Source organism: Toxotes jaculatrix, chromosome 9 (genome assembly GCF_017976425.1).
Source record: "Toxotes jaculatrix isolate fToxJac2 chromosome 9, fToxJac2.pri, whole genome shotgun sequence".
Lineage (NCBI taxonomy): Eukaryota > Metazoa > Chordata > Actinopteri > Toxotidae > Toxotes > Toxotes jaculatrix.
Genome location: NC_054402.1, coordinates 14,757,989 through 14,784,537, shown reverse-complemented (window position 1 = coordinate 14,784,537; position 26,549 = coordinate 14,757,989). Strand labels below are relative to the sequence as shown.

The 26,549-nt window shown below is 39.3% G+C and overlaps 1 protein-coding gene across 1 annotated transcript in view; it reads right to left on the bottom strand.

Annotated features, from left to right (window-relative positions):
- Nucleotides 1-10,686: 10,686 nt before the first annotated feature.
- The window catches only part of gucy1a2 (guanylate cyclase 1, soluble, alpha 2), a 33,259-nt gene continuing 17,396 nt past the window's right edge, over nt 10,687-26,549 (bottom strand). The window contains exons 5-9 of the mRNA XM_041046738.1: nt 21,223-21,435; nt 20,187-20,459; nt 17,916-18,059; nt 11,317-11,471; nt 10,687-10,906 (exon numbers count right to left, since the gene is read on the bottom strand). Of these exons, the coding sequence (XP_040902672.1) occupies nt 10,687-10,906; nt 11,317-11,471; nt 17,916-18,059; nt 20,187-20,459; nt 21,223-21,435 (1,005 nt within the window). The remainder of the gene's footprint in view (nt 10,907-11,316; nt 11,472-17,915; nt 18,060-20,186; nt 20,460-21,222; nt 21,436-26,549) is intronic.

Genomic DNA, 26,549 nt, shown 5'->3' with positions numbered 1-26,549 from the left:
ATGTTAAGTATGCACTTGCATCCCCACTATCAACTAATTTATAGCTACCTCTGTGATTTGTCTTTAACAGATGAGTAATACTCTCCATGATCATTTTTCTCAGATGACTGACACTGAGAAAAATGTGTTTTCATTTCATTCCAAAAATTTGTTGCAGAGATAACAACCAGTTCAAGCATAAATCTGACTTTAAAGCACTTTAGATGTGTGAATGTAAGTTCCTTCCTTTTGTGCTCTTCAGTATTCTCAACATCTTTCTATCACCAGCTTTGCTTTTTACAGTGTTCTTTGCCTCCCTTTCCCTCCTCCACTCTATGCCTATGTTCCCTAATCTCTTAAACTGCACCTTAATTAATTTACGCTCATTCTTTCACTTACTCTGAATCCATCTTCGAACAGGCCTCTGCTCCTCACAGTCACCTCTTTGTTCCTCTTCTCCTCTTGTTAAGGAGGTTAGAAGTTCTCAACAGCTTTCGCACAAGGATAAAAATGTCAGACAAAAACCACACACACAGACACACAAAATTTCTGAGGCATCAATGATTAAAAGACAAGTCAAACCAGCTCCCAGGACACCACGCAACCTGATTCCTGCATGCTGAATTAGTATTGGGTCAAGGTCACCTCTCCGTCCATAACTCTCACTTTACATGACCTGCTTATTTATCAGGAGCTGTGTAAAACTGAGGACTCACAACTACATGGTCACATACTGTCTCTTACACACACACATGCACACACACAAAACAAAACAACTGTGAAATACATTGTAATATCTTTCCCTTTCACTGCCAGCAAATTATAACCCAAACAAGTTCAGGGAAGAGGTGAACAGTGTGAATCCCCAATGATGTACAAAGACACGAACACACAGCAGGTGGAGCGTCCCAGCTCTAATTAGCTGGATATTTGCAGTAATGGATTTCTCTCATAATTTATGCGGCATGATTAAATTACCGAGCAATCTGATTGGTCCAAATGAGTATCTAATGAGAGCATGATAATGAAGTTACAGGGTGTTCCAGGAAGTAGGATGTTACTGAGAGCGTATCCTTAAATCACAATCACAACAATACACACACATGCACACACGCATATACTCACAAGAGGTTTGTACAGTTTGTTTCATCAGCTGTGTATCTGTGTCCAGCAAGGTCCTTTGAACAGCACTGGACTGACTTCAAAGCCTGACACACACACACACACACAATTAGACACAGTTAGTCTCAGGAGTGTTAAATGAGAACATTGTGTATTATCTCCTGTTTCAGTTTTATCAAAACAACATTTTTTTGGAAAAGATCATGCACCCAAATTAACCAGCAGCATTGTCCATTTTATGAGTGATCTTCATATTAAGGAACAGTTCAACATTTTTGGTAAATAAGCTCATTGGCAGCAGTCAGGAAACGGCCAGCCTGGCTCTATCTGACGGTAACAAAATCTACCTACTAGCACCTAAAAAGTTCGTAATATAACATTTTTCCTTTGTGAAATCTGTACAAAAAATAAAATGTCAAAATGTTCTGTAGACCTGAGGGTAAAGTTGGGGGTAATTTATTGTGGGTTTATATGGACAATAATATAAAAATGTTGACAATCTTTAAGATGTCAAAATGACAGAAACAGCTGTTCTGCTCATTCATATTTCCAAATTTTCCAGTTGGTAATAGCTGTATTTCTCTGTAATGTAATAAACCACGAGTTATTCTTTACACACCCAGTCAGTGCAGTCACATACTCACAGTCAAACAGACACACACACGCTGATGAATTAACATTCTGCAGCACAGTTTTCATGAGTCAGCAAGTTAGCAATAAAAAGTCATAAAAAATCATGACATCTCCCGCCAACTGTTCATTACAATTACTGTGAATTCTGTCAGTCCAGACGTTCAGTTGTTTAGTTACAGCTGAGTCAATCACGGAGAAGTGAAGTAAGTCATGAACTCCCACAAGGATAGTGGACTTGTGCTGTATTTCAGCTCCAAGAAAAACTGATGCCAACCTCTGACAAAAATATGTCTGATTTCAGTCTGTCATAGGTCAGATTATAGCAGAAAATCCGGGCTTTCTAGGGCAGTGGACATTATGTTTGAAATGCTGGCGCTAATGGTGTGTTTTCTAGTAATCCTGTAGGTAAAAATGCTGTCCCAGAGATATTAAACACTGATCTCTGAGATTAACAAGGATTTCACATATGAGCAACCACAGAGACATCCAGAAAAATATATATATTCATGCTCCAGTCAACAAAATGTGCATCGTTTTGCTCATCCAAAGGCACATGTAGAGGGAGTGAAAGTGTTGGGGGTGGTTACAAGCTCTCACAGACAGACACTTGTAAATACACTAACAAAAACACATGCAGATTCACGCAAAGGGCAGCCTACTCACACGGCCTTGCGAGGTTGCCTCTATGATCTTTTAATTTGCATGGATCAGCACTAATCCCCGATCCTGCTCATCTCTTTTCCACTCCAGTGACCCTGGTGGAAAATATCAGAGCCAGGCAGGATGTGTGGATTATTGCTTGTTTGGGATAAAGTCGTCTGAGGTTTCAGTTTGTCTGTCATCTCTTTCACCCAGAGCCCACTGGAAATTATTTGACCACATATCTTTTAGGTTTGTTTGTAAAGATTCTTCAGCAGTTACTCTTGCATGTTGTGCACTTTTCTTTGTGCCATTTAACCCATTAATGTACAAATTTACCCGCTTTCACCAAGCTGATGAGAGAGGGACATGGCTTGGAGGAAAGGGAAGAATGGAGTGATCTGAAAGAGAGAAAACAAGGGAGAGGGAAGCAGTGATTCATTGCTGAGAAACCAAGCAAACACACTACAAAACACACACGCAGATTATGTACACAGATACAGATGCACACGCTTGCTAGCTGGTAGGGTGTGTGATAGGGGCGTGTGTGGATACGCCCCGTCAACCAGAGTGTCTGACACTTTATTACCAAACAAAAACCGCAAGGAAGATGAAGGTCAATCCTTTCTTCATATATCTTCATCCACATGTTCACAGCCTGTAGATACATATTAATCTGATGAAGGTTGCAAAACATCACACCTTCTGTTATTGAATTCATTTTTCTGTTTGCTCTTGAAAGAGTGTTACACTTCTTTCTACTGATTAGTCTGCCAGTTATTTGCATATTAAATCAGTTTGTCTGAATGTTGGAAAATAGTGGGAAAAAAAAGACTTCAGATGTCTTCAAACCCCAAAATATTCAGTTAGCCATCACATAACACAAAGAAAATCTGCAAAAATTCACATCTGAGAAGCTGGAACTAGAGAATGTTTGGTATTTTTTGCTTGAAAGTTAGCAAGGTATTAAACTATTAATGATTATCACAATAGTTGGTAATTAATTTTCTATTAGTGGACTAATTGAATAATTACTCTACTTTACTCCTACTCTACTCAAGTGCTGTTTAGAGTTTTGTTTGTTTTATGATCTACACAAACCATTATAGTAAATTTAAAAGAACAGTTTGACATTTTGGGAAATGTGTCTTTTTTTTTCTTTGAGAGATAGATGAGAAGATCAGTCCTCATATCTGTGCTGTAAGTATGAGGCTAGAGCAAGCAGATGATTGAGTGTAGCAAAAAAAAAAGAAAAAAGGAGGAAACAGCTAGCCTGTGTCTTTCCAAAGGTATCCACTTATCAGCACCTCGAAATCTCACTAATTAACACATAACTTGTCATCAACCTCTCTGTGATGAAAAAACACCAGGGATCATCTGTGTGCGGCTGTTGTTCACTAATAAATAGCTACACAAAACCACAAATTTCTCCGAGATTGAAGGTATTTCCAAAAATGTTGTCTACATACAGAAATCAGAGAGTGTCTCATCTACAGATGCATCCATATATAATTTCTGCATAATTCATTTTGATGCGGAGTCATCTGACACACACACATATACACACGCCGTAACCCCACACCACCCTCGTAACTCCCTGTCGAACTATTAATACTGTCAGCACCCCCATAACTCAGCCCTGCTTCATTTGGCTAATATGACAGGCACAGTGTGTAAATTACATGACCTTTGTCCATTCATTCATACCTAACTTGTGTGTGTGCATGTGTTTGTGTGTGTCATTTCCATTAGCATGTTAGCTTGTGTGATGTTATGCCACAGCCCATATCACCCGCCTGTGAAGTGAAGACGGTTTATGTGAAATATTCAAACCTCCCAGAGCCAATTAGTGTAATGGAGGTGCATATTTGCATATATGGAGGGTGAGAGGGGGTAAATGGTAAAGGGAGGAAGGATGGAAGGAGGGCTGGAGGGTAAGAGGAATGAGGAGATAAGATAAAACTGAACAGAGAAGCAAGGCGAACTATGAGAAGACATGGGAGTGAAATGAACAACATAATTGAAATTGTTATTGGATGCTTTGCAGGCTTCTGGCAAAAGTGTTATTTGACTGTTAAAAAAAAATCCCTGCTTGTTACCATAGTTTACATAGCAACCAGTTTCATTTTGCATGTTGCATGCAGGCTGGAAATTATCAAAACAGTTTGAAAGCATCCTTGAACAGTCAGATTGTTTCTCTGAAACTACCCAGTACGCTCTTTGTAAGGTGGCCTACATATGCTCTTTTACACATACAGAATATCTGTGGTTTTCTGTCCAACTGGTTAAGTTACATGTTGACAAGCGAATTAAAAGAGATGAATTTCAACCACCTGTGTTAGTCTTTGTTAGTGAGAGCAAGAATACGGTTCTGAAGGTTCTCTCAGAGCTGGAACATAACAAAACAAATCTGATAATGTGGCAGAACTGGAGAAAAAAAAGTGGGAAAATGCATGAAAGGTTTACAAACACAAAACCCAAAAAAACCTCTGGTATTTTCAGGGAAGTAAAAGCCTTTTAAGACAGTAGTAGGGGTCTCAGAAACTGATTTCATCAAATTATTGAGTGTGTTTGTCCTGCCCTGCCTTTTTTACATCTACACACACAACAAACATATTGAATTCTACGTCTAGCAATGAGGGAAAAAAACAAAAACAGAAATTAATGCATGAAGATCTATACAGTATAACTGTGATTATTTTTTTTCACTTTTATCATACACACAGACTCACATGTTCATATCAGTCATGCATCAATGTATAAATGCACGTATACACAAGAACAGCCGCAGTCTTTCTTCCTTATTAAAGATACTTGGGTGTTTTTTTATTTACATTATATAAGACAAGAAGATGTGCCCTTAATGTCAGTTAGAAACCAACAGCTGTCATCAAGCCTCTTCCACACACACACCTGATTCCAACAACAGGGTCAAACACGGCCCATGTCCAGAGTCAGCTCCCTGTGTTCACAATATGACACCAAAGTACAAAACACTGACCAGATTTTGGACACATGACATTGGCCAGTGTTTCCCAAAGTGAGGTCTGAGAGATATCACAGGGAAATGATGATTTGTTAAACATCACAAACATTTTATTTGTTTCAAACCAAGCTGATGAACAAATGTTATGGAAGCTACTATTCTCATGTGGATGAAGCTTTATAGACTGAAGATGGGTGGAGTAATGTGCATCTTTTCTAGGAGCTGGGGTTTTTTTTCTTGAAGACCCTGGAGATGGATGACAAGTGTCAGCCATGTTTGTTTCTGCTGTTAAAACCAGGCTAATATTAAACCAACAGGGACCAGTTTCCTATCAGCTTAGACCTGCTGCACTGTAAGTAAGTGGGAATGAAGTTGATCTTGGCAACAAGACAGTTTATAACAATGTCCTGCAAAAAACATATGTTAAGCAACTTTATTTTATCAATAAAAATGAAAGTGTCATGCTCATTCAGTTGAAGAAAATGTTTCATAAATCCACCATGAAAATTATTCAAAATGTGACGTTGAGTGGAAAAAAATAGAATAGTGTCAAATGAAACATCTTACATTTTTTCCTTGATTATTAAAACAAAAAAAAGACATTTCTTGAGGGTAGGTAGGTTTTGTGGAACACTGGCATGTTGGGAAAACCAGCCTGGCTTTAGATGGCACACATAATGTATTTGGCTGAAATAGAAAAGGGACAACAAAGCAATGGAAAACGTGAAAATGTTAAATAATTTTGTGACTTATACCAAACAAATCTCCTATATACTTTTTGTTACAATCTCCATGTTTCAGTTTGAATATATTAAATAGATCTAAATTGTACAGATTTGTTACAGGTACAGTAGGCCTCTATTAACAAATTATTACAAACTGAACATGTTCTCATAATGTTTGACACACACACTCACGCACACAAAGACATACTCACACAGGCAGACACAGTTGCTGGAGTTACGGATGTATTTGGCTTTGTCTCACTGGACACTGGACCTGCTAACACTTACCTCAGGCTCAAGACAACATTTGTTTGTGTTCATTGATTGACACAGCCTATACAGTGATGTGTGCCTGTGTATGAGTCAGTCACCTACAGTATGCACTGCAGAGTTTAATGGTCCATGACCAACAACAACACTGTAGAGAACCGGTACCTGCAACACCTCCGCATCATAACAGCAAGACTTGTAAGATCTGACCAAACAGCTAATATTATGCCAGGAATCTACACACTTGGACACACGAGCATTGGACACAAGTTGCGTGGGTGTAACGCTGGTGTAACGTCCTTTATTTAGCCTGGATGCAGAATTCAGGCACTGCTGAAGTTGAGAGTAAATGACACCTGCACTGCATTTATGCTACAATGGATTTATTAAGTGCACATTAATGTATGTGAGTAGTATAGAATAATGCCACGATGACAGTCAGAGAGCACTTGGGCGTCTCTATATGTGAAAGCCTGCCTTGGTAAAACCTACCCCAGGCACAACAACACAACTGTCAAATACACTTTAGAGTGGTTCACCTTCCATGCAAAAACCCTAAGGAAATTCTGTCTTTCTTTTTTTTTCTTTTTTTACTGTTATACAGAATGCAAAAGCAGTGTCCATGCACGTTTTTTCCCAATAGTGGATGTAACATGGTGGATGATTTGCTCTTGCTTATGTAACTTTATAGTCAAATTATAAAGTCAGATAGGTTTGCAATGGCAACTCAAAAAGCACCCATGGCTATCTCTGGTACTTCATAATCTTTAATTATATGCGTCTGATCTTGTACTGTGGATATTGAACTTTACAATATGAGGCTATGCTGCTGTAGATCTTCCATGAGTAACTTCATATTGCTCCTTGTCCTATGTTTGTAATTTAGCCCACTATAATATGCAAGAGGGACTACTTATTTGTATTATCTCATATTTGTCTGTATGAGATTTTTGATACAACTAAATTAGAGCTAAAGACATTTCAGCTACCTCTGTGGTGTTTCCATAAATGGCCCATGTGGCCTCTCAAACATTTGTGAAATCATACTTTACTTTATAATCAGCTGCAAAATTAAGGCTAACCAATATTATCTTTCCTAGGCCTTATAGACATGGGAAACTTCCCTCGGGCTATTGGAAAAACGAGTGACCCATCCTCAAGCGTACTTGGCAATTCACACTGAACCAGAACTTACTCTTTCTCGACAGTGTGAATACAAAGAGAGAGGTCAAAGTGCAAATCCTCTGAACCACTGATTTATGCATATACAGGATCTATGTTTTGCTGATATTTTTAGGTGGGTGTTGCAGATTCTCGTTCTCTATAACGCAAAAAAAATATGAATGTTATAGACCTTTTGGTCTCAGGAACTGTTTTGGCTTTGTTGCCACAAAGTATGAAAGTGTGGACAATGTTATGCTGCTGTCTAAGAGGCGTAGAAAACCTCTACTAAAAATATTCTACTGACTTAAATTCTGTGTTGCCACTTGTCTTCAAATCATTGTAAATACGTTCCCTAGGGTTAAGATCACAAAGATGGCCCACTAAACAATGGCACCTAGTTCAGGGTTAATACACATACTTTCTTTGTGTTACAATTCCTGATGTTTTTAGGCTAAAAATTATGCTTCCATGTGTTTGACTGACTGGATTTATCTTTAGATGTTATTATTGTCTAGTCCGTTGTTAGTTCTATACTGCATAGTATACTTTAAGCGACAGGAAACAATTAAAAATAGCATATAGTTATTTTTTGTTTACAGTGAGTATGGATAGGAGTATATGGGGTATATGGATAAAAATCTTCTCAAAAATATATTTGCATTTTCTTTGTTAGCAAAATTGTCTATTTTCATTGCCATCAGGATCTTCACAGAACATGCTGTAAATGTGCAAGCGTTTCTGATGCTACTGCTGTCAGAGAATCTAATGGCAATAATGGCTATAATGAGCTATGACCAAAGTTTTCAAGCACTAGTAACCCACCACTGGTTCACACACTGGCAGGTCAAAGGAAATCTCTTTGACCTATTTTCCTTTTCTCTCATCTTTTTCATCTAATATGGAACATTACTTTGTTGTGCTGGTGTCAGTCTCAATGCCCTTTAGTGGGTGAAACGTTTGGCCATTAGTTGGGCATTAGTTTTTGTGCCCAAGGTGAAATTAACCTTCAGATGTTTTCCTGCAAGCTGTGGTTTATACACAGTAGCATAGCCAGCTCATGCTCCTGTTCCTGCCAAGGCCAGTGAGTTGACAAAGTGTTTGGCTATCAAAATGTCTCACCCTTTCACAACTGAAAGTACACAGCACACAGCAGGAATCAATCCTTTACTTAAAAAGCAAGACAAGCCTGTGCTGGTGGGGTCTCAGAATTTAAAACACGCACATTTTATTTGAGCTTTTAGAGGTTGAGCAACGAGTGTGTCGTTTGGCAAGATGTAGTGAAACTATGTCAAAAATGTATTTTGCCTTTTTGAAGAAAAAATATTAAAATGTAGTTTTTTTTTAGTAAATTAGTTTTTTTTTCTCTGTAGGCCTGTTTCACTGATGAAGAACAATGGCTGCAATGTAGTATACGTTACATTACATAAATACCCAAATGTGCCAAGTCTCTACTCAAAGACTATCTCAGGTCAAAGCTTCACTTCTCACTTTATAATGTTTATGAAGATTCTCTTTGACAAAAACTCCTGACATTTACTTTCCCATGTCTGGGTTACTGAGCTACGCTTAAGCATTTGGAAGGCCTGAGATTTCCACTGAGTAAATCATCCTCAGTCTACCAATAAACATAGTAGACTTGAATTTGAAACCTGTTAGTTAAATTTGCGAGGGGCTAGTATATATTTTTAATTCCATGTGGTAAAAAACAATGTAATTAAAAAAGATTATATATGTAAATGTGAACCGTGTCAAGCGTGCATACTGTGACTGCGTACAAGATGGTATAGTACTATATTATTAGTACTATATTGTGTGTATTATTGGTTGATCTGGACAAGAAAACAGATGAAGAGATTTTCAAATATCTGATCTCTCTGAGGAGCACTTCATTTATTTTGCTAACCACTCATGACTGTCTGAAAATGAAATACACATCTAGTTGGGACTCCTGGTGGCCTGCTGGGATAAGGTTCCCATGACTTGGAAGATCACAGGTTCAAATGTGGCTCATAAAATTTGGAATATGTCATTCCCTCATTCAAATCCTTAACTCTCCAGTGTAAGCTAATGACACAGAAATGTCATAAAAATATTATAAGTGGAAACATAAGATAAATGAAGTGTTCCTTGTGTTATTTTTTTCTTTTCAAATATTTAAAAATTAATCCATCTTGTGTTTGTCCCGATTTGAGCAGTAAAAAGGCACTGAGCTGGGAATAATTTTCAGTCCTAAACATATTACCTGCAATGAAATGGCTGGATTGTTGTTGGTTATAGTTTGCTGTGGGTTAAAAGCAAAAAAAGGCTCTACGATCAGCTTAGCATTTTTGGCATTTGTCCTTTGATGACCCCTTTTCAAACCTATCTCCTTATTTGTGCCTCTCATTTGTCTCTCCCCACCCCGACCAACTGGTCCTAGGTTGACGGATGGATGACACGAGCAGCAGATGTTAGGAGTATGTTTAGTTAAGCATGACATGAATTAGGGACAGTTGGAAGGGGAGGAATAGGAGTTGTATTGTTCTTCAATAGTGGTCTTCCTTGTACAAGAGGCCATGATGCACAGCAATCATTTGTGTCAATGTTGCCATCTTCCCTTTGGAAGGTACATACAACTTCATTCCTCAGCATCCACTTTGTTGATGGAAAGTGGATTTGTTCTATTTGCGCAATTCCATTGCTAATGAGTGCAACACTGGTGGTGTAGATGGTCTCTCTCCAGGTCATCTCCAAGCACAGTTGTCTCTAGACCCAGCTCAGGGTACCATTTGGGTGTGAAGACCACTGGAGAGAGCTGGACACCAGGTATGGAGCTGAGGAATCCAGTTAGATGTTAGGTTTTTTTATGTTTCGACTAATTGCCCCATCAGTACACTTCCTTGGGGAAGGAGCTGTGCAAGACTTGCACAGTTGCTGTTCCTCAAGCCTTCTGAGCCATGTCTCCATTGCACAGGGGGGATGAGGACTTGTTGTTCTTTTTCACCTATGATGAGAGCATTTTTTTTAAGTTTGATTCATACAGGCCATCCCACAGGCCTGAATCCAAGTTTTCACATAATGCATTTGCATATCCAAAGATCCGAGTAATCGGTTCCCTGCATGTTCCCCAGATTCAAATCCAGCCTCTCACATAATGTATATCTGTGCATCCTAGTCTGTGTGTGGAACCTACAAACTTGTTTCTCTTAGAAACATGGTCCCAATGCTGTAGGAGACTTTCCTCATAGAGGCCGGGGGAGCAGAGCGAGAGCTGGTCAGCGAGGCATGACTGTGAGATGTCCCCGCCTCCAGGAAGTAGCATGTCCCTGGGATCTCTTTGGGAAAATTCTCAGGGAGCTCCAGTCGTGAACGAGGGACAAATGAAAATGAACGGTCGTCTTTCAGCAACCTGTGGAGAAGAGAAGAGAAGAGAAGAGAAGAGAAGAGAAGAGAAGAGAAGAGAAGAGAAGAGAAGAGAAGAGAAGTTATTAAAAAAAATAAAGTTAAAAAAATAAAAATAAACAGAAAATATGAGATAAAATGAGATAAGATAAGATCCATCACCGCAAGCTTAATTAATCATTAGACATGCAAACACACACACACGCACAGTTGGAGTGCTCTGCAAAGTAAGAAGAGATCACAGATGTTTCTAATATCAAGTGATGGGCTCATAATTATAGCACACTGTCTATTCACAAGAAGATTGTAACCCATCCCCAAAAAAATTTATTATGACTGTATGGTTTAATAAAAGATCATTTACATATTTGTGTACTTGTATATCAGTAAATTTGTATGCATATTGCAGCGACTTACTGGTAAGTTGTGGGACTAACATTGATGCACCTCGGATGGCTCCCCGATTCAAACTTGCTGGCCAGTGTCACATTGTTCCCGAACAGGCAGTAACGCGGCATTTTAACGCCGACCACACCTGCCAGCACCGAGCCTGTGTGGATGCCTATCCTCAGCTAGGAGACGCAAGGAGGAAGGAAAGGAAGTGATGGGAGAAGATTGCAGAGAAATAAAGAGGTAGAGAGATTAGAGCAATAACAGAACCGTAACTGGGAGGTATTTTGATTATGAATTTATTATTTAAGTCACTTATCAAGCACACTGTAAGACATTTGCTAATTCTAGCTTCTCAAATGTGAACATTTAATGCTTTTCTTTGTTATATGTGATAGGAAACTGAATATCTTTAGGTCTTGGATTGTTGGTTGGACAAGTAAGCAAATTAAAACCTGGAAAAGGATAATGATTTTTTGTTGTTGTAGTTGTTTATAATTTCTGACATTAACCAAGAAAAAAAAACAGCAGATGCTTCAACTGCTGATGAAAACATGGCCTTAACCTTCCATGTCTGGCTTTGAAGATACAAGAGCAAACTCATCTTCTGAGCATGAATTTAATTCATCCTGGCAGCTAATATGACTAACCTGTACTGCAACAACATACCTGACAATGCTGTGAATGTTAATGAATTGGATCTCCCCGCTGAACTGACCTGCGGCACAAAGGGCTATCTTGTTTTTGAACCAGAAGTGCTGTGCGTGCATTGATCCGCTGAATGAAAAATGTATTGTCACAGTCATACTTCTAAATTAGTGTAGTGGTTCTTATCTAATCTGATATTCTGTGGCAGCAGATTTTCAGAGTTATGAAAATCCTAAAATAGGAAGAGTGAGGGAGGGAAATTAATGAAATAAATAATTTTCCATCTCCCCTTGGTAACAGATATAGGGCAGCAACATGGTGCTCATGTTATAATATGGCTGAAATATGAATCTATAAATGGCTGGAGGCAGAGTGAAAGCTATCTAGCCATCATTCCAATTTGACCATCCCACTTCATGGCCACTCGACCAGCTATTGATTTCCTCCTCTTGGGAACAAGTCATCACACATACCATACACACACAAACACATATGTACACACACACAAAAGCCAGTGGAACCCAGTAGATTTCTAATGATCTACTTGAGCATTTCATCACCTCGGTAACCAACGCCACTGTTTGAATGCCAGCACACTGCAAGGTAGTCATGGCAACAACAGGCGATGAGGGTAGTGAGGTAGAAAGAGCACAGACAGACAGAAAGACAGAAATAAAGACAATGGAGAGAGAGAGACAGAGAGAGGCAAAAATAAAGCTATAATGAGATGGCAAAACCTTGACATCTCCGGAGGACAGATAAAGAAAACGAGAGAGACAGAAAGCGAGAGAGAACGGGCTGGTAGGTGCACCAGTGTGACCTATTTTTCCAGCTAAACTGCTTACAGATGGCCATGCACTTGTCTGTCTGTCTCTACCACAGACAACCACTCACAGACACACACAAACAAATCTGTATCCAGCGCCCACTCTCCTCTTTATTTCTTAGTCTCAAAACACAGACACAGTAACACTCTTCCCCTTCTTTTTTTTTGCTATGAGTCAGCATCCACTGCACATGGCCCTTCAGCGAGCCAATGAGCAAACGGCACAGTAGCACTGACAACCAATCACATCCTAACCTCTGGCCAAGCTGACGGAAAGATACAGAGATGGAGACAGAATGAGGCAAAGAGAGGAGGAAGTACTCAGGTACCAGTTTATTAAGAAGTAAAGTCTTACTTTTATGAAGGTTACAAGGCTCAGATTTTTTTTTTAGAGAAGGCGTTGAATCAACATTATGATAACTTTGGAAGATGTAGTTTTTGGTGTGGTTTATACAGAGAGGTGTTTCTGTTATTTAACCTACAATCATTCAGCCTACACTCACAAAATAATACTATAACACACAAGCATTGTCATAGGGAAAAGTTGTACAGTACAGTTTTTAGTCCTGGAAAAAGCCAGCTAACTGATTTGTTGTAAACTTAACTTTAACTTTGAGACACAAGAAGAAATCTGAAACATTTTCTATACATTTTATAGACAAATCAACACAGTCAGACTAACCTTTAATGAAAATAATGATTAGAAAAAAAATCTTAGCTTTCTTGCATCCACTAATATGAATTATTTTATATTTAATAATAATAATAATAATATGTTTAATAATCTCAGGTGAATACAAGCCTGTATTCAGAGATTGTAACACTGATCATATATTGAAGATACTATAGTTACTACAATGGTTATAGTGAGAAAACCATTGAAGGTTGGGCACAATTCCTATTAGTGCTGATAATATAAGCACTACATCCCTGATATTGACACCCACTCACCTACTCATACAGCCACTCATACACACAAGCACACACATATGCAAAGATTGTGCTACATGCCTGAAATTGAAGCAGCGATATAGATGAAAACAAATAACGTTTTGTTTCGATATACGTTTCTCTCTTGACATCTCACTGGTCTGTATATTTATCTCAGTGTCCCTGGATCACTCTGCTCTCTCTCACTAAACATTTTCTCTCAGTTTTCTCTCACAGCTCTCATGCTAGTTTGCATAACAGTGCAACATTGGCTGGAGTTGAGTGCACTCACTGAACGGCATTTATCATGCTGAAGCGTTGAATATCTCTATAACTCTCCTTTATGCCAACATGAAGTGACGAGAGATAAGAAAGAGGAGAGGATAACGGAGAGTGCAATATATATATAAAAGAAGAGAGAAGGGAAGAAGAATAAAAACTGAGAGAAAACGCCAATAAGAAACTGCAGAGGAAAATGAAAGGGGTGGGTTAGAGAGAGGCTGCAGAGGAAAGAGCAAGGGAAAGCGAGGTGGGGGGAGGGAAAGATAAAGAGAGGAAGAGGAAAAACAGAGAGAGAGAGAAAGTGGAAGAGCAAGAGAGCAGGCCAAAAATGCTTGGCAAGGCCTTTCTATTTTGAGACAAATGGACAATGTTAGGAGCACAGCAGTGCACAGAACAGTGTCCTGTCTGTTATTCAGCAGCTATCTGTCTTAGCCTCTCGCTCACGTACACGTTTTGTCTGTGTCATTCTCTATGCATATTTTTAAACAAGTCAAAACCACATGTCCTTGGTGGCAAAAAAAGAAAAAGGAGCCTTCTCAAGCATCAAAACAGGATCAATCATTTCAACTGAAGTTGCAGTGTTAAAAGAATAAGGCTGTGTTATTCTATATTTTTCGTATTGACAACAGTTTCCATAAAAAGACCAAAAGCAGCAATGTCTTGAACAGTGTTTTATCTCTTTCCAGTTTCCCTTTGTGGAAGGCACTCAGCTCCAAGCCCATTTAATACTTCTGGATATTTAAAAACAAGTTGCAAATATATAGTTTCATTTAAAAAAAAGGCTCAGTCGTTGCTGAAACAGAGCATTGCAATTTTTAGAAAATGTTACTCAAACAGAAGTAAATAGTGCACTTGTGAGGAGCTATTTCTATTTCATGAGAGTTGTCCACAGTAAGAAAAACATAGAACATCAACATCCCTATCATGTGATATGACTGAATATGGTAAAATGTAAGATAGAGCACGACGAGACCGTTCCAAATGTCTTTCTCCTTTACCACGCTGCATTTGTAGTTTGTGTTTCACTGATGATCTGTGACAAAAATGCAACATATTGTAGGTAATGACTTTGACTTATATTTATAGCATTACACGTAAGCACCCTGGCCCGCTAAGCTACGAAGGCAGCCTAGAGTGATGGCTGACCTTGACAGAGACTGGTCTGAGGCATAAATATATGATATCCTGTGTCCCCTTTTCATTCTACTGAAATTAACATGAGAGGTTTAAACTCAATTCCCTCAGCTGTGCCTCTTACTATCCCTCCCTACTTATGTATCCTCATCTTTTCTGTCCCTCTCTCTCTCTCTTTAGTCATGCACCATTCAGTTGGCTTTTAACTAGATAACATATGTAATATCAACCATTACTCTGTAAATACATAAGACCAGTTAATTGTAGTTCCACAACTGACAATTTAAATGTTAATTTTGTCTTAACAATGAACCTTAGCAGCATTACCTGCTGAAGGTGGATCAGCACTCACAGTACCAGCTGCAGAGCATGTGATGAAAAGCAGACTGTGGACTATCATTAAAACTTAACAAAACCCAACTGTTTTCAGTGTCCCATTGCCAACATGCAAAAATAAACCATGACGGTTAAGAAAATAAACCAAAAGGAACTTGTTATATTGTATACTGTCCAGCACACAGCAAATTTATATGCAACATAAACTACAGACCGTTAAAAAAAAATGTCAATCAAGCAATCCTTGGGAGGTTGCATGAGGTGAATACACTGTAAGCCACACAAAATGGAGGAGGAAAAAACATCACATATGTACACCCACACAGCACACATATAATCATATGTCCACTGTAAACACAAATGTATCTACATTAAGAAACATCCACAGACACAAACACAGCTGCATGCTGTTTGTAGTCCTACTGTTGATTCTATAGTGCTTTCGGTTGAATGACACATGCACCTGGCTGAGAGGAAAATAAGCGTAACTCGAACACAGACACACACCATTACAGTGCACCGTATCTCTTGCCTCATTTCACGAAAACAAACGCCTCTGAATCATTAGCACCAAAAACTAAAAAAAAAATTCTTTTATTATTATGTTTATTATTGCTCCTATTTTCCCCCCTTAGAACTACAGGAAATGTGTTTTTTTTTTCTACTAAAAATAAAATTAAAAATTGATTATAGTACTGAGAGCTTCTGGATTTTCTGATGCTAGGCCAAACACTGAGATGTGCCAATTCACATTTAATGTAGAATTACAGTATGTGGGTTTATATTGAACCTTGATCTAAAATGCACTCTGCATATAAATACTCCACTTGTTGTTCAAAAGGTTCGAACATCTTAATCAACGTGTTAATAAGTTGTAATCCCCAAACACTAACTAGCTGATTAAACATTTCAATCACAAACTGAACACTAAGAGAGTTCAACATCATTTTTTTATTAATGCAAAATATTTAATTACTTTTTAATTTGGATCCACAGAGTGGTGTTTACTGATGAGACACGTGCCAGATATTTCTCAACAAAGAAAGAGTGGGGAAATGATCGAGAATTGTTGATGACATTTCTAAGAGCGCATGAAAAGGTCACTCCAAGTAACACTAAGCTAAATGCAAAATCATGACCAATCTCCAATGCCTTAAAAGTAAGGGATTTCTCTATCAATGTCTCTCTTTATGAAAATGAAAACACTGATACCCTATACCAATATCCATCTTCCCCTTTTCATAAACCCATCCATCCGTCTCCATCACCAGAATATACCAATATGTCAATCACAACATCATCCCTTCCAGTCACTGATGTATTCTGTTATCACCTTGGCAACTGCACACGATGCGGCCTGTAGTGCTGTAACCTTGACTATCAGTGTGGATATGGAAAAATAGTCAATAATGTGCAAATACCAACACAAATATATTCAGAATCAGAAAACCACACACATTTAGATACAGCAAAAACAGACACGGGCACACAGATGCACAATCCCTCATGTCCCAAACTACCACCTGTTAAAATTACAATATGGCACGAATGTCTAAAGATGGCATGAAACTGTTCTCAGCAGGAAGAAGTAATGGCAATACTGGCTACTCCTAGAGCTGCAACAATTAGATGATTAATTATTTAGTCTGTCAACATAAAATTACTCTGATGATCGAATAATTGTTTTAGTGATATTTTAAGCAAAAATGTCAAGTTTATTTGCTGTTTTTAGCTTCTATAATGTGAAGATGTGATGATTTACATTGTCGTACATGATAGTAAACTGAATGTCTCTGGATTTTAGATTGTTGATGCGACAAAATAAAATATTTGAAGATGTCAGATGTCAGCACAAGATTGCTTGAGCAAGCTTTTGCAGTGGAATCATCAGAGCAAATGGTCACATTTTTATTTTCTATAAAATATGTAATATTAGGCTTATTAAGCTTCAGTGAAATTGCACAGTGGCAAAACATCACACTGCAAAAGCCATGTACTTAGTAAAGCGATTGTTTAAACTGTTTTATTGTAATTATTCATAACAAGACAACATGTGTCTGTGTGATTCGGCTCAGCAGGTGACTGATTGATCAATCACAGTGTATGTTCACTTTGCGGTAATTAGGGACACCACAATGTACCGAAAAGGAAAACCTTCTGTGTTTGGACAAGTTGAGAAAAACAGCCCAATAAGTCACAGTCAGGTGCTGGTGTGTAACAAAAAAAAAAAAAAAAATTACCATAAAACTGCAGATCAGACCTTTAAATGCTCTAAAATTGGCATATGCATCCTTTCCTATCTTTAAAGTTCTGGGTGGCTTTAACATCAAGTTTCTTTCAATGATCATATGGCAGCTTTAAAGAATAAAGAGAAACCTCACAGACCTTTGGAACCACCCAACCAGCCTTATGTCAGTTACATACGTAACCGCCTCAGACACTGCATGGTGCAGCATGAATCAAAACTCACCTTAATAGGTTTCCCATCAGGTGTCAACACTTCCTCGGAGAGCTCCATCATCTTCAGAGCCATGTGAGCAATTGGCTTTGCGTGACTGTCAACCTTCTTGTGAAGTCCTCCTGCCACACAGTAGGCGTCACCTATTGTCTCGATCTGTATGAGAAATAAGAAGAGAAATAAGTGGTAATTTAATGACTCATACCATCTCCACTGAGTGTTAAAAGCCCTCCTTCGTTCCTCTTGTAATGTAAGAACTACAGTATCTGTCTGTTTTGTCACTCTTGGCCTACATCTTTCACAGCAAGGGTTGGGGAGCATTTGGAGAGGATCTCTTGTGCTGCTTCTGACCCAGCCTGAGAAGTAAAAAAAAAATATCCCATATCCAAATGCAACTTCATCTTAACCATGTATTGCCACAAACAGAGCCCATTTTCACCATAGCTTAAGTCTTATTAAATGTTTTTAAAGTCAGTTACACATTTTAAAAAACTGTATTAAAAACACGACAAGTGTGTTTATTTTATTTTATTTTATTTTATTTGTTTGCAGGACACCATAAACGATCATTCATCGATATTCATCAGAATGACTGGTTTTATTCCATATTATTCTTACTGTCAACAAATCTTATAAAAAGGTCAAAACCAACAATGTATCATCCAACTTTATGACTTCCCTCGGCTGTCTCTGGCTCTCAGTCCCATTGAAGACGTACATGTTTACAAATGGCTCACAAATATACAGTTTCATACACACACACACACACACACACACACACACACACACGCACGCACGCACGCACGCACGCACACACACACATACATACATACACAAGAGTGAATAGTGGCTCTGCTGGGAACTATTTTCAGTGGCAGATTAAAACACATTTAGTGAATGCTCGCAGCAGCAGAAGGGTGTATGTGGGATTGACTCAAAATAAACTACAGTGCCCACGTTCATTGTAATGAAGGAATGTGTCACTCAATGCAGTGGTGTGGCTTATTAATGTGTTTTTAATGCTGCTCAGACAACAATGGAGCAGGTTAATTCTCAATACATATTTGTTTAATAAAACAATAGTAAACAACAGCTTCATATGCAGATGAACTAAGATTTGAACCATGAAACCAAGTCATTCATACTGCTTGTTTGGGCTTGAGATTGTGGTAGTAGCAAGTCTTCCTCGTTTAAGAATTACTTCCTGTAGCCAAATGAGCAAATGTGAATAAAGCAAACCATGAGTGCCACTTTCAGGGATGTGTTGCCATAATTCCAGCGGAACCAGTTAGCTAGGTGTTATGACAGCTGACAGAGTGCTTACAAAGAAAAAAAAAAGATGGCACAGAGGGAGAGAATGGAGGGAATAAAGAAAACCAGGAGACAAACTGCTCTCATTTAGGCCCGCCACTGGCTAAATCATTTCGACAGTAACCATGACAATGGCAGCATATGGGTCCCTCAATCTCTTCACCGTGTCCTCTTGTTCCCGCTTTCCCTTTTGCCCACACACACTCGCTCTTCCACCGCTATGCACATAAACCCTCTTACATACATTCAATCTGTCTGCCTTCCTCTCTCTATCTCTTCTTCCTTTCCTCCAGACATCTGAGACACTTCTGAGAGATAACACAGAGGAAAAGCGTGTTTTTATGGGAAAGTATATGTTGTTGCCACAGGGACAGAGGTAATGAGATAGAGAGGAAAGATGATGGCAAAGGTGACGACAGAGAAAAGCAAATGTGGAAAGAGTAGGAATGAAGAGAAAGACGCCATCTGATGATAGAAGGCAAGAATAAAGAGAGGGAAAGACAGCAGACTACAATGATGACTGTAACCAGGCCCAAACCCACACTGTCAGATGGACAATATTGACACATCTTTGTTAAGCTCCCACAGACTGGCCATTAGTCAGTTACTTTTTCCACAACACAAGCACACACACATAAGAGTACACACATACACAACTATATCCAGTACACACCCTAAAGGTTTGGCTGATCTAACTCAAGTGCTAACACTTTAAAAACTCCAAGAAGTGAGGGCTCTACCTTTCTGGGAAACTGTCACTTCCTGGAAAACAATTAATATTTGATGATGCCCTCATTCTGCACAGGTGTGCTCATAAACCAATAAAGCCATTTACATCTTTGCAGCACCCCCCGGCTTCTGACCTTCCTTTCAAATCAAACTGCCTTCCTAACTGATATCCCATTGTTTCACAGTCAACAGGTATTACTTCATCACATAAAGCAAACTATGTGCATCTTTCTGTCCACTGACCTTGTAAACATCCAGGATGCCACACTGGTAGTCGAAGCGTGTGTAAAGCTCGTTCAGCATGGAGATGACCTGCATCGGTGTGCACTGGGCACACACAGCAGTAAAACCCACGATGTCCGAGAACAGCATGGTGACGTCATCAAATTTGCGAGCGGGCACCGGCTGACCCTGCCACAGTTTCTGTGCCACATCACCTGGAAATATGGAGTAAAGGAGATCCACGGTTCTCCTCTTTTCCTCCTCCAGCGCCTGGTGAGTCCGTTCTAATGTGGCCTTGGAGAGGAGAGGACAGGAGAGGAGAGAAGGAGATTAGGAGGTTTTGTTCTGTGTGCTTTGCTCCGATGAAGGCCCTGATGACAACTATGTTGAGATGTGGGAGTACTGCACCAAATTAAAACTGCTGGTGTGTGTAAATGTATTTGTGTATTAGTTTGATTTATTTTTTTGATTGTGTGTTTCTGCATATGCTTATTTGTATCTGTGGGCGATCATCTTAATGCCAAGTCTGTCTAATGCAGAGCTATACCATTGTTCAAGCAGGCATGTCGACAAAGATATAGCTATTTATAACAGTGGCCTGGGGGAGTATTTGCAGAGAGGGAGTGATGCAGTGAGCAGATGCATAGGATTGGGTCAAGATTCAGAGACTTGCTCAAGGGTACTTTGAAAGTCAATTATAAGAGCAAGTCCCAGGAGCCATGATCTTCTAGCCAGAATTGATTTAAACAGGCAACACTGAGATTTCACCACAGTTGCTGCATCAGTGACCTACAAAACATACTGAAAATGTCCCCTAAATCACCCCAAATCATTTTACCAGTGCTACCTGTGACACAAGTTAGCACCAATTTATAAAAATAACGCTTGCATCATGTGTTCAGATTACACGCTGTCTTACAACAAGAAGCCACAAAGAAGCAAAAAATCTAACAGACTACCGGTAATCCTTTTTTTTTCACAGTAGCTAACTGAATAAACTTAAGTTTTCTGCTCTGTAAATAGATGCAGAACCAGAGTCAACTAGAAACCATTTTACCTTGAGTTTGTCCATTCTTTTCTTCAGGCCATCCTGGGCCTTGGCCTGCTCCCCCACCAGGATAACGTCCCGCGTAGCATCGTGGATGGGGATATCTGACAGGTGGAGGCCCCTGCCCATCAGCTCCTCCAACTTATCAACACGTGGCGAGCCCAGAAACATCAGAGAGCAGGACTCGGGCACATGGATCATCTGACCCTTCAATTCCATGACCTGGCAAGGAGAGCAATCACATTGTTGAGTTTTCTTACTAAATATTCATTTAGAAAAGACAATTCTGATCATATGTAGATTGCAGAAATACATTGAAGCAGAGGAGAAGGAGAGATGGAAGACATTTTGTGAGATTTAGACAGTTGTGCACGGTATTTTTTTTCATTATTAGACTCTCATTAGTATTAGGCTCTTCTCTAAACCAGGAGCCACAGTCATTTTCATACTAACATACTGAAAAGTGTAATTTTATAATATATAGATGTTAAATAAAGTGCTGTCATTAGTAGATTACACAAAAGATGCACAGAATGTACAACAGGCCTGAAATCATATACAGTATGCAACCCCATTCCCAGCCCATATGATTATTCTTTTACAGAAACATATAAACAGACAAATAATGAGCCTAATGAATACAAACATGTGTTTTCTGTGCTTACATGCCTGCACATGGACGCATATTTATACGTACGCACACACATACATGCACATACTTATCCATATGTAATTATACAATTATACAATTATACAATACAACAGCAGATTACTGTGACTTTCATATAGAAAAGTCTAATATATAATGCTTGCTGACCTGTATGGACAGAGCCTGTAAAAACTGGGTAAACTGGTGACCCAGATATTAATGAGACAACCCTGTCATCATCATCATGTCACTGGTTTGACTCAAATGTCCTTGGAAAAACAAATACTTCAGTGGTATACCTATATAATGTCTTTGAAGATGACATATTTGTGAGGGTATAAGACAACTTAGGAATCAAGCTTGTCAGTCAAGTACAGCTTAGAATTGATTATTTTATCATTTTGTTATTTTATTCCTTGCCGATACAGAAGAGAGAGATTGAAACAGGCATGGGTGGCAAATTACCCAAGGAGATATTGAGGAAAGACATTACTGCCCTTTTGAATATGAGTCTTAGGTGTTTCATGGTGCTAACTATGTACTTGTGCTTGAGGCCCTGTGGATAAGCCACTCTTCTCCTTCTCCCTCAGTACAAGTTCTCGCTCTCCTGCTGAGTCCTTGCCCCTGTTCCTTCCTCTTCTTTAGTTTCTCTTTTCCGTTTTCTCTCCATCTTCACCTGTCTTACATTCCTGCCTCTCTGTCTTTTTCTATGTCCAAGCTCTTCTTCTTTCTGTCTCCCCCATTCCCTCTCTCTCTCTCTTTTTCTCCATAGTGTCAGATAGATTATTCCGCCAGTGAGCACACTGCAGCCCTGTTTTATTTATAGCACAAGGCTCTCCTAGGTCTGCATAATGCATACAGTCTACATCCACACACACACACACACACACACAGTATTTCCCTACACACAAAACATAGAATATATCCAACAGGGAGACACACATACTGCCTTTGACTGTCTGTTTCTCGGAAACACTGACATACATATATATAAACACACATCCAAACATATATGCACATATGCAGCCTACAACCCACAGGGTCCGAGTTCAAAACACACCCATCCCCTGAAACACAACTTGCTGTGTTTCAGTTTGTACGAACTACTGGTTGACAGACTCAGAACCACCAGGTACGGTTATTCTGCATTACTGTAAATACACATGTGCATACTGTATGCCTAACATCTGCACATGGTACCACACTAAAGCACCAAGTAGTTATATGACACACACCCTGCCCCTCATATATGTATATGTATATGTGTGTGCGTGTGTGTGTGTGTGTGTGTGTGTGTGTGTCAGAAGTGGGTGAACGTGAGCTTACTATCAACCATCTCCATGGAGACTATAAAATCAGGGAAGGCAGCAGCCAGATGCAAAATGAATAACCTACTACTCTAATGCAGCTTGTACAAATGTACTGTTCTTTCTCATCTGTCTCCACTCTGTCTTTAAATACCTTTATATGTCTGTCTGTCTCTCTCATTAAATAAAGTATTAGAGATGTTTATTCTTTAAATGATACACGGGTTTCAGGTAAAGCTCAAATTACTAATTGATCTCCCTCGTTAAAGAAAAAATGCTAACAGTATACTCAAAGTAAAGATCTAGGCTCACAGTGACATTGCTTCAGTAAAGTCCATCAGAGTTACAACCTTGTTTCACCACTACCACTGATCTCTGCAATTACTTGGGTGCGTACAATGTTATTAATAATGATAGGTATTGTGAAAATAAGATCCAAGTTGAGAGTTACGTTTCAACTGGTAGGAAACGGCAAAGGAGCAGATTGGTTTGTTTAATTCTTTGATACAACTGACAAGTAGACTGAACAGGATTTCTCTCAGATGTTGTACATTCAGTGCGTATATCTGACGGAAAAGAAAAATGTGGTGTTGTGGTATGAAACCTATATAGTTGTACAGTTTCCTGTGAGCACTGTATAGCCTCAAATGGTCGATTGCCCTGTTTTGCAACATCAGGAGAGAGACCCTGCTAGAGGCCAGCAACTTCATCAAACCTTCATCATCCTGCATCTCCTCTTAATGTTGTGTTGTTTTGTTTTTCTGTTGGTGTTTCACTGCTTTACTGCTACAAAATGAAGGTTGAAATTTTCTTCTAACAGCTGTTGTTGTGGCTTATTTGATCATGTACGGTAGGTATAATTATACCAGTGTTTCACCACCTTACTATGTGTGTCTGTCTCTGCTTCTCTGTCACTCTCATTTTCTGTTTTACTCTGCCACAAACTCACTCACACATGCACGCACACGCACACACACGCACACACAGACACACACACTGATGCACAGATTGAATCATACATGGACACACACACACACATCCCTGGAGGCAGTTGTGTTGGCCTAGTTGTGCGCCGCTGTTTAACTCAGCACTCTCCTCTCCTTCTGCCTGCACCTCTGTCATCACAGTGCAGAGAAATTGGAGGTGAGTGAGTGAATGAGGAAGGAAGGGCAAAAGGAACATAGTGGTTAGGAAATAGAAAGCATAACATAAAGACAGGAGACAGGGAAATTAAGGTGTGAAAGCTGAATGAAAAAGGGAAGAGAACGGAGAGGAATTATTAGAAATAGCAGCACTGTACGAGTCATGAAACAAAAACATTCAGTAAAAACAACAATAAGAGGGCGTGACTGAAATTTACAGAGGCCAAATGTACAGAAGACATGTAAAAAGCAGATAAAAACACAACAATCTGTAAGGCCAGTATGCTGTTCAGCATGTAGTAGAGATTAGTCTTTGCAGGAAGCTGTTACACATTTACACTGAGCACTTGATCAAGGTCACTGCATTGTCACCACAAGGAGATAACATTTTTTTCAAAGTAGTTCTGCACCTGTAGCTATGAGAAATCTCCACAGATAAGCTGCTTGCACGAAACATCAAATGCACATTTAAACCCTGTATTATTATTATTTTAAATCAAATAAAGCACAAGTAAAAACTTAAGAGGAAAACTATGCACATGCAAATACTATAGCCACTTAAGCAAGACCAAAACAATGCATCTAATTCAATATCAACAAGTTTTCCAAACCATGACAGGTCACCGGAGCAAATTTGTATTATCATGGAGCCTACTATAAGTATTATTGATTGCTGTCTTGAAGTTTTGTGACTTGCCCTTGAGAAGTGCATCCCTCCCGCTTCCATCTTCTAGTAGTCATTCTGTGTGCATATTAGGGTATTTTGTGTTTATGCATGGTTGAGGTTTGTGTGATAATGCAAGCCTATGCAAATGTTTATTTCATTCCTCATAATCGTAAAGAAGGAGCAGCACACACTGTGATGTGCACATTTTACAGATTATCGAAATGTACAGATTCAGGTTACTACCGCCACAGGCAACAGGGAGCTGAAGGCAGGTGAAAAGGAGAGAAGGGAGGGGAAAGAAGGAAAAAAGATGGCTGGAAAAAAAGGGCCAGAGATGGAAATAGAGGTAGAAAGAGAGGGGGAGTAATGAGAGAGGGAGACAACTGAGAGACACGCAAGGAGAAGGAGACGCACCGGACTTGAAAAATGGAAAAGAGGTACGAGAAAGAGAGAGAGATGGAGAGGAGGATAGCGGGAGGTGGAACGGACAGCTAATGGATTGTCTTTTGTGAGCAGACTCTGGCTTGTCAACAGACTCTCATTTGCATGAACAAGCACTGAGCAGCAAAGAGTCAATGAGTCAGCCTCTCTCATCCCCCTCTCTCTCTCTCTCGCTTTCCCTCACATATACACACACACACACAAAATGCTGCAATGCTCTTATGCTGTCAGACCCTGGCTATATTGTGCAGTACTCTCACAGTACATCCCACTCTCACAGTAAAATACATACACAACGAAAAACTCACACACAGCACGTAGCCTACATAACAAAAAAAAAAAAAAAAAAAAGACACGGGATGCAAGGTACAAGGACAGAGGATGTCTTTGTACCTTGCTGTTTCAGATGAAAGAGTCAGCAGAAGCTTAAAAACGCTGATGTCACATAAAAAAAAAAAATCACACTTGCAAGGTAAATTAATTTTATACTTAAATCAGAGGTAAAGGAGTCTTTGTGAAATAAGCACACAGTGTCATATTGCAGCATCTATGCAAGCAATGAAAAACAATAACACTGACGATGTTTAAATCCAACTGGGTACAGGTAATCAGCTGACAGGACTGTCTGAGTCACGCTTAAATCCTTGAAAACCTTTATTTCATTCACACACTAGAGCAGTGGTCATGTTAGAAAACACACTTCACACCTATTGGTCCAGCTTCAGAGCACAATTTCCTTTAACAATTTAAATGAGATACATGCAGATCACACCTATGGTGCACATTTGGCAAAATGCAACAAAATGAAGAAAATATTTAATGACTGCAGCAGCAAGACGGTGTAACAACCAGACACACACCTTCTTGGCTTTGGGGTTTTTATTGGGCTGTTGGAAAGCTCCAGGGAATTTAAAGTCCCAGCTAATACTGATGATGGAAGGTCCACACCACACCCCACAAAAACTAAAACCCAAGCCACCTCAGTATGTAATAATAAGGTGCACTTTAGCTTTTAATGAACCACACTGAATCTTTCTGGTAACAAACAGACCATGGAGAAGGCCATTTTCTGGACATCTCACTTGGACATCAGCTTGTCAGGAACAACGCAAAGTGATCAACGCCACTGT